Source organism: Budorcas taxicolor, chromosome 11, assembly GCF_023091745.1.
Source record: "Budorcas taxicolor isolate Tak-1 chromosome 11, Takin1.1, whole genome shotgun sequence".
In the NCBI taxonomy this organism is placed as follows: Eukaryota; Metazoa; Chordata; class Mammalia; order Artiodactyla; family Bovidae; genus Budorcas; species Budorcas taxicolor.
In genome coordinates this window covers 30920938-30930803 of record NC_068920.1, presented here as the reverse complement: position 1 = coordinate 30930803, position 9866 = coordinate 30920938, and the positions used below count along the sequence as shown (strand labels likewise).

The 9866-nt window shown below is 35.8% G+C and overlaps 1 protein-coding gene across 1 annotated transcript; it reads left to right on the top strand.

Annotated features, from left to right (window-relative positions):
* The first annotated feature begins 1842 nt into the window (after positions 1 to 1842).
* Positions 1843 to 5605, top strand: LOC128055564 (olfactory receptor 10C1-like). Its single transcript, XM_052648175.1, has 2 exons — positions 1843 to 1849; positions 4653 to 5605. Exons 1-2 carry the CDS (start codon positions 1843 to 1845, stop codon positions 5603 to 5605), a joined length of 960 nt encoding a protein of 319 aa, XP_052504135.1.
* Positions 5606 to 9866: the final 4261 nt, after the last annotated feature.

Here is a 9866-nt window from a genome sequence, read left to right as displayed (position 1 = left end):
AAAGAACAGACTTTTGAACTCTATGGGAGAAGGCAAAGGTGGGATGACTTGAGAGAATAGCATTGAAACATGTATATTGGCATATGTGAAACAGATGAACAGTCCAAATTCGATACATGAAACAGGGCACTCAAACCTGATGCATTGGAACAATCCAGAGGGATGGAATGGGGAAGGTGCTGAGAGGGGGTTCAGGACAGGGGGGACACATGTACACCCATGGCTGATTCATGTCAATGTATGGCAAAAACCACCACAATAGTGGAGAGTAATTAGCCTCCAATTATAATAAATAAACTAATTTTTTAATTATCTTGTCTCCTTCCTCTATGCTTTCATGCATTCAACTATCACTGAAACTCCATCTCAAGACTCAAACTCAGAATCTTGTCAATGTTCAATGGTCACTTAATCTTTTATTATACTGAGTTGGAATAGACAAATACAATTTATCATTGAGCTTGAAACATCTATATTTTTAGACTAATATCACAGTGCATATTTGCTTAATGACTGACTCTTAATATAGTTTATTTTAATAGTCTGGTAATACTAGGGGATATTGCAGGCAACATCCTATGAGTTTCTTAACGTGAGGTTTTTAAAGGGCAAGAGGTTTTGACACTGATAAAGTGCATTTTAATTCCTTATTTTTAATTCATGGTTTATCTCTATAATGTTTCCATTTTAACTCAAAACAACTCAGCAAGAAAGATGGGAAGGGCTTCATCATCCTTCCCTTACACAGAAATGATGGATCAGAAACTTTAAATCAAGAAAATGTGTCAGATGAGAGACAGAAGAATGTGCCAAATTGTTGTACTTCCTATGATGCTCCTTATCTGCAGACTCCAGACACCTGCCTTGAGCATCTCACTCTCTTTCTGTAGGCAGTGATTAAAATTAAACATTCTTGCTATGTACATAAAGCTGACTTCTACTACATGGATCTCAGGGTCCTTGCACAAAGATCAACAGACAGCAAATTCTGAAAACAATAGAAAGAATAATGAAAAAAATCAGATTTTACTTGGTGTAGTATTAGTCTCAGTGACAGGGAGGGAGAAGGGAATTTGACTATGTTTCTTTATATTCTCACCTCCAGTGGACTCATACATTTATTTATATATATTTAATATTTATTTCTAGGCAAAGTACCATTCTTTATTAGTTTAAATATTTAGAAGCACTCACAGACCTTCACTATCTTGGATGTCTTAATTTATTTCAGCTGTCTCTGAACTTTATGAGGTTTTAAAAAGTACTTATCACAGGATGACTTTTTATTCATCCTGAGGGTCTAAGAATATTGAATGACTATCAGCATGTATTACCCTTTGTGCAATCAGCCCTCCTGTATGCCATCTATCAGTAGGTTTCTCCCATTCCCCACATCCTCACCTCTCATCCCCAATACCGGTATTTGTATTTGCTGTCTACAGTCTAAATGGACAAGAATATTTATGAAATGAAATCTTAATGATGTCACTACTTAAGAAAGAGTGAGGCATTCTTCTTTTCTGGCTGGGATTTTTTCCTTGGCTCCTCCATCTGTGTCACTGAGGAAACTCTAGTTTCTCCCAGACACAGGAAGGTTGAATGAGTAAGAAACATATTTGCTTATTTAACTGACAAAATGAATGGCAACTTGTCTACATCTAGAGTATTCTATATAACTGCATAGTCTATCATTGAGAAGTTAGGATATTTCAGAAATTTTTTAGGCTTAAAAAATGAAAGTCAACTATTGTCTTTGTTTTCTTTGCCACAACCTTAACTGAATTGTGTTGCTACATAAGAAATATAGATATTAAATTATATTAGTTAATTTAATTAGATACAATGCAAGGTGAGTGATGTGAAAGTCCTTGGCACTCTTTGTGACCCCAAGGACTGTAGCCTGCCAGCCTCCTCCATCCAGGGAATTCTCCAGGCCGGAATACTGGAGTGCATGGCTGTTCCCTTCTCCAGGGAATCTTCCCAACCCAGGGATCAAACCCAGGTCTCGTGCATTACAAGTGGATTCTTTACCATCTGAGCTGCCAGGGAAGCCCACAATGCAAGGTAAATGTTTACAAATGCTTTAACATAAGTGTAAATGCATTGTAATAGACTACAATATGTAAGCAAATTTTTCAAAGTCATATACACTGAGTGTCCCTGAATTGTGCAGAGTTTTTATTTCACATTGAACAGAATTTTGAATCAGTCCACTTGTTTCTCTCCTTAACTTTGTGGAACTGTGGCATACCTCAGTGGATATACAAATTAGTAGATTAAAATGATTCATAATATACAACTATTTTTCACAGGACATAACATCCACGTGGCATTTTTATATTTGAATCTATATATGTATAGATTATAGACAGATAATTATATATAGAATCTATGTAATTATATATAAAATCTGTTTATGTATGTATTTTTTACTTTTTCTCTTTCTATCACAGCAGATGATTAGAAAAATATGAAATGGAAATGAAGAGAATGAACAGGAGGAATGATTAGGGACTTTAGGGACTGTGACATAAAATTCAGCAAAAGGAGTATATATGAAGGTAAATTTATTGTAAGAGTATCCAAGTATACAGGCACTGCTATGGCTAATATTTAAGTACATAACCACTTTTCTACATGCTTCTGTGAGAATTAACTCACTTAATCCTCATATAACAACTGCATTAGGGAGATACTTCTATCACTTCCTTTTAAAATGGGAAAACTGAGGAACAAATATTTAAGGAAATGTTAGCCAGGACTCAGTGTTAGATGGCTGCACTAGGAATTTAACCCACAAAGACTGTCAGCACTCTTGATTACTGTGCTATTTAGCATGGATTTGAATGTGTGTTTCTGTCAGTATAAGATATATGTATATATGCAAAAATGTATATCTTTGTACATATGCTTTTGTGAACACATAAGCACACAAATTTTGTCTGTTCATAATAATTTGGAACCTCAAAATGCATACTTTTGTTCTATATATACTGGCATCAAACATTAATGTGGAATAAACAGTGATGTGTTTTAAACAAATGTAGAATAAACATGACTTCAGTTTATACTAATGAAAACATAACAGTTCAGAGGAATAGGAAAAAACCTCCTCATTCTTTTGCCCTTTCATAGCAAACATTATTTAGGATTTTCCATGAAGACATTTCCAAAAAAATTTAAACTGCAGTACATCCATATTTAGAAGAAGGAATATTTTTGTCAGGAAGTGGTAGTAACTATCAGATTGAGAGACAAATAGCTGTCACATTTGAGATACTTAAAGGAGATGAAATTTATCATAATTACCTTCAGAAAGTAGAATAAGTGCCACTAGACAGCATATATATGCAGTCAGAGTAAAGCTTAATATTCTAATTTTTTCATTACATGAGAACTTATTCGTTGTTATGGTTGGTGGAAATAATGGTATAAATAAAGTTCTTCACTCCCAAACTTCTTGAGTCTATTTTCAGGAAGAAATGAACAATCAATCGTCCTTGGAGTAATGTAAATACTCAAATGTCAGTTAGAGAGTGGTGGGAAGATGGACTGGAAGGGCCATGTAACTGACCAGAACAAGGGCAAGGGAGAGGTGGAGTTGGAGGAGAAAGTTCCAGAGAGGAGATGAAGCTATGCTGAAACTCAATAATAGATTGTTCAATAGATGGACAAATAAGGAGGCAAATTTCCAGGCCCTTCCACCAGGGGAAAATAAACACAAAGAAAAGGAAATATATGCATACAAGGCACATACTAAAAGATGCAAGCAGTTTGCTGTGACTATAACATATGGTCCATTGGATAAAAAGTGAGATAGAAGTCTATCAATAGTCTACCTTGATCTATAGATTTTCATCAATTATATTAAGAAATTTGATTTTTAACTTGGAGCAAGGGTAATTTTCATTTAGCAAACAACAATCCAATGGAGAAAGCTTGGCAGATGAGATATTTTTTTTTAACTGTTGCAATGATGTGACTATCTCAGCAGTACAATATAGACATGATGTGAATGGCTGTGACAGTCTTCACATGGTTGCCTCTTCTTCATTCACATCTCAGCTCAGGTTTCTCTTCATTAAGAACCCTTTTGGAACAGCCAGTCTAAGTAGGTCAGTCACCACAACTTACCCAAGTTTTAAATCTCTGCATTGTAACAATTATTTATTGAATAGTCATTTAATTATTGCTTTCCTTAACTAAATAAGTTCCCTTTGGAAAGAAGTGGTATTTTTTCATTGTTTTAAACCAGGACCTACAGTAACTGCAAAATACTTTGAAAGTATTCTGCTCAATAAATACTTGTTGAGTGAATGAGTGAAGAAAGTAAGTCAGTGGGAAAAGAAGAAGAAAGAAATAGGTATTTGAGGAACTTCATTTGATAAAAAGAAGGAATGAAAGAGATTTGTGCTGACTTTTTTTCCCCATTTTATGCCTGCTGACTAGATACACTGTGGACAAATCAGTTGGGATAGTTACACAGAATAGTACTGGTTTCAGGATGAGAATAACTTCCAAACTTTAAAAATTTTAAATTATAGGTAAGAAATTTATCTCTTTGGCTCACTGGAGCTTATTAAGAGTAATATAAAGAGTTATATTTCTATCTGAAAGAATTTTCCTGATGACTTTGCTCTTCTTTTCTTAAGGTCATGACCTCAACTGTTCCTTGTGGCAAGACAACAGCATGTCTGTGAAACGCTTTGCATTTGCCAAATTCTCTGAGGTCACCGAACAGTGCTTCCTTTTATTTACCCTCATCCTACTCATGTTCTTAGCATCACTGACAGGCAACGCTCTCATAGCTCTTGCCATCTGGACCAATCCGGTCCTCCATACCCCCATGTACTTCTTCCTGGCCAACTTGTCTCTCTTGGAGATTGGATACACTTGCTCTGTCATACCCAAGATGCTGCAGAGCCTTGTGAGTGAGGCCCGAGGAATCTCTCGGGAGGGCTGTGCTACACAGATGTTTTTCTTTACATTATTTGCTATAAGTGAGTGCTGCCTTTTGGCAGCCATGGCTTTTGATCGCTATATGGCTATATGCTCCCCACTTCACTATGCAACACGAATGAGTCGTGGAGTGTGTGTCCATTTAGCAATGGTTTCTTGGGGAGTGGGTTGCATAGTAGGCTTGGGCCAAACCAACTATATTTTTTCTTTGGACTTCTGTGGCCCCTGTGAAATAGACCACTTCTTCTGTGACCTCCCCCCTATTCTGGCACTAGCCTGTGGGGATACATCCCATAATGAGGCTGCAGTCTTTGTTGTGGCCATTCTTTGCATTTCCAGTCCATTTTTATTAATCATTGCTTCTTATGGCAGAATTCTAGCTGCCATGCTGATCATGCCCTCCCCTGAAGGCCGCCGAAAATCTCTTTCCACCTGTTCCTCCCACCTACTGGTAGTAACGCTCTTCTATGGCTCAGGATCTGTCACCTACTTGAGGCCCAAGTCTAGCCATTCACCAGGGGTGGATAAACTCCTGGCCCTCTTCTATACTGTGGTGACATCCATGCTCAACCCTATCATCTACAGCTTACGGAACAAGGAAGTCAAGACAGCTCTTCGGAGAACTCTGGGCAAGAAAAAGTTTTGATTCATGGGTAGATACCAGAGGAACATACAAATTCCTCTTTGCAAAAGATACTCACTCAACCTAAGAGGAAAGAAGAAAGGAGGGAGGGAGGAAAAAATATTGTACTTGTCAAACTATTTTGTAAGAACATTCTCTAATAACAGTGATTGTAACAATGCTTGTAATTTCGGAGACAGCTCTCTTCCCATAGCTAAAGTTCTGACTGCCAAATTCTGGAAAGAAGTTGGCTATTAAAGAATTTAATAGGAGAGTCCAACACTAGACAAGTATTCCAAAATATTTCTGTTTAAAATATAGGTTTAGAGTATAGATTGCCAGATTATATCTCAGAAGCCTGGCAAATACTCACCCTATACTCAGGCATTTTATAGCCCCTGAGGGCCCATCTGACTTCTGCTCTTGTCACTAGGGTCTGTCCCATAAAACTCCAAATTCACTAGTAACTCTGTGACATGTATTACTTACTTCCATAAAAATGTTTTAAAATTCTTTTGCCTTAATTGTTGGTGCATTCTATAGAGTTAAATTTTTGAGTTGCGTGTGCTATAAAAATATGTAGACATCAGAAGAAGTAAACTCTTATAGTCAGAGGTATTTGTTGCAGAATATTAAAAGAAAAATATGGGAAATTTTTATGGAGAGCCCTCATGGTCAAAATGTTTTTAGAAATAAAGAGAAATCACATTTAAATCCAAGGATGGAAGATGAAAGCTGTACTAAAAATAATTAATATAAATATTTAATATAAATAATTACATAGATTTTTATTCAATTTATAAAATTTACATATGTGCAAATGATTCATAACTGAATATACTTGGAAATTATCCAAAAACTTGATCTTAAGAGAAATGAACATGGTTACAACACAATCTAGTAGCTTAAGGCATGTATTAGATGCGTTTCCTTGGATTTGAACATCTTGTCCTCAGGGAGGTGCTATGATCTATGAGGGATAAATAACTACTCAAACAGTAGCTATAATATGACAAAAAGTGGAGAACTGTCCTGCTACTATGACTTAATTTACAGTACCAGAAGAATAGGTTCTGGGGGACTGATGTATAGTATGGTGACTATAGTTAATAATACTGTATTATATACTTGATATTTGCTGAGAGTACTGTAGATCTTAAGTGTTCTTACCATACACATACACAAATGATAACTATTTGTGGTGATGGAATATGTTTCTTAACTTGATTGTGGTAATCATTTCACGAAGGACACATATATCAAATCATATTATATACTTTATATACAATTTTATTTGTCAGTTTTATCTCTTAAAAGCTGAGGGGGAGAAAGACTGTGAAAATTCTACAGTCAGGGTATAGTAGTGATGTTCACTAATGACAAAGATGTGTTTTACCAGAAATATGCATTTTATCAAAAACTATCCAATTCATTGTTGACTAAAACATAATACATTGTGGTTATTATTTACATGTGTATATAGTAATTAAGAATGGAAATAATCTGAACATGCAAAAATAACCACTTTACAATTATGCTACAGAAATAGGCAGGAATTATATGTAGGCATTAGAGATTATTATTTTAAAGTATGCTTATTAATCTAGAAAAATTAATGATTTATTAAGCATTAAAGCAAGTTAATAGGAATCTATTATGGCATTAACATTTTGTTAAGTTTTATAAGTCTGAATAGATCAAAAACTTGACAACTTACATGTAAAAGAATCAGACTATTACATCTAATCACACCATATGCAGAATTAAACTTATAGTGGATTAAAGTCCTAAATGTAAGACCAGAAACCATAAAACTCCTAGAAGAGAACATAGGCAGTAAGGTCCTTGACAACACTCTTGACAATAATTTTTGAATTCACTCCAAAGGCAATGGCAACAAAAGCAAAAATAAACCAATGAGATTACATCAAATTTAAAAGTTTCTGCACAGTGAAGGAAACCACAAACAAAATAAAAAGGCAACTACAGAATGGGAAAAGATTATTTGTAAATCATATACCTAATGGTTTATCCAAATAATATCCAAAATGTTCAAAGAACACAAGGAACTCAATAACAAAAAATCAAACAATCCAAATGAAAAATAGGTAGTTCTAAATAGACATTCTTCTGAAGAAAACATTCAAATGGCCAACAGACACATGAGAAGACATTCACTTGATTTAATCATTAATTACTGTTTCTGCTGCTGCTGTTTGGTCATCAGGTCATGTCCAACTCTGAGATCCCACAAGCTGTAGCCTGCCAGGCTCACCTGTCCATAGGCTTTCCCAGGCAAGAATACCAGAGGGGTTGTCATGTCCTTCCCCAGGGGATCTTCCTGACCCAGGGACTGAACCCTCATCTCCTGCTTGGCAGGTGGACTTCTTACCACTAAGCCACCTGGGAAGCCCTCCACTAATAATTAGAGAACTGCAAATCAAAACCACAGTATCACTTCACATGTCAGGCTGTTTTCAAAAGAAAAAGAAATAACAAGTTTTGGCAAGAATGTAGAGTAAAGGAAACATAGAGCACTATTTATGGGAATGAAAACCAATGCAGATACTATAGAAAATTGTATAGAGGTGTCTCAAAAAATTAACAGCAGAACTATCATATGATCCAGCAATTCAAAATACTGGTATTTATCTGGAGAAAATGAAAACACTAATTCATCCTAGATAACAGAAGCTAAAAGAACTTTGAGAAAGGGAAACAGAACATTATCATTATTTGGCTGTTTGAAAATAGAAGTAGAAAACTTAAGAGGGCTGATTATGAGAACAGCAATAGAGACCAGGAGAGAGATATTAAAGGCATGAACGAGGGGAGTGGAGGGAGACAAGAGGAGGACTCACATATAAAAGATAGCCAAGAGGTACATTTCGATGATTAACTTATTCTGTGTATTAGGGCTGAAAAGGTGCAGAGGAGTGGTGAAGAAAAGTTAAACTCATCATCGCTCTTAGTATTTTATTTAAGACGCTTTCACTATAATTGCCTCTGAAGCCAGGGTCCCAACTTATTCACCATTTTATCTCCCATGCCTGTCAGTGTTTAGTATGCTGTAGTTACTCAGTAAGTTTTTAAATGAAATAAATGTGTGGATACTGCCATTTGCTAAGAAATAAAATAAAGGAGGAGGAACACATTGAGATTGAAAAAACAGTATAATTTTGAGCTATTTCAATCTCTCACACATTGCTTCAGTTCAGTTCAGTTCAGTTCAGTCGCTCAGTCGTGTCCGACTCTTTGCGACCCCATGAATCACAGCACGCCAGGCCTCCCTGTCCATCACCAACTCCCGGAGTTCATTTAGACTCACGTCCATCAAGTCAGTGATGCCATCCAGCCATCTCATCCTTGGTCGTACCCCTTCTCCTCCTGCCCCCAATCCCTCCTAGCATCAAAGTCTTTTCCAATGAGTCAACTCTTCGCATGAGGTGGCCAAAGTACTGGAGTTTCAGCTTTAGCATCATTCCTTCCAAAGAAATCCCACCAGCAATCTCACTATAAAGAATTACTAAGGAATAAAGATATAATTGAATGTAAGCTATCTATCTATCCACCCATCCATCCATTCATCTAGTTACCTGAAAGGAGATTAGGAGATGATGATGTGTAAGGATTTAGAAGATGGAATTTGAGCTGCTGGCAAAAATACTAACCAGAGATACAGAGTATCTGATGGTGAGTCTGGCCAAGTAGGTACTCACTGAAATAGGAATGCATTTAAATATGTTAAAGTTCATGAAGATATATAATATTCTTTTCTTTTTAACTTTGAAATATGCTATTTCAACACTGTGTCAGTATCTTAAAATATCCCTTCAAAATTATCCAGAGAAATAGTGACAGATACAAGTTAAATCAATGTACAACCATTTCCATAATCTATGTCTTTGCTCCTTGGCAAAGACACTCATTTCCTTAGCAATGTTTAATTTTTACTTTACTTTGATTAAAGACTTAGAAACACACACACACACAAAATAATTCAGAAAGATATATGCACCCATATGTTCATTGCAGCATTATTTACAATAGCCAAGATACAGAAACAACGTGTGTCTTTTGATAGATAAACAGATAAAGATGTGGTATATATATACAATGCAATTCTACCCAGCCATAAAAGAATTATGACATCTTGCCATTTGCAGCAACATGGATGGACCTTGACAGTATTATGCTAAGGAAATAAGTCACACAGAGAAAGACAAATACCATATGATTTCACTTATGTGTAGAATCAAAATAAAACAAATGAACAAAGCAAAGC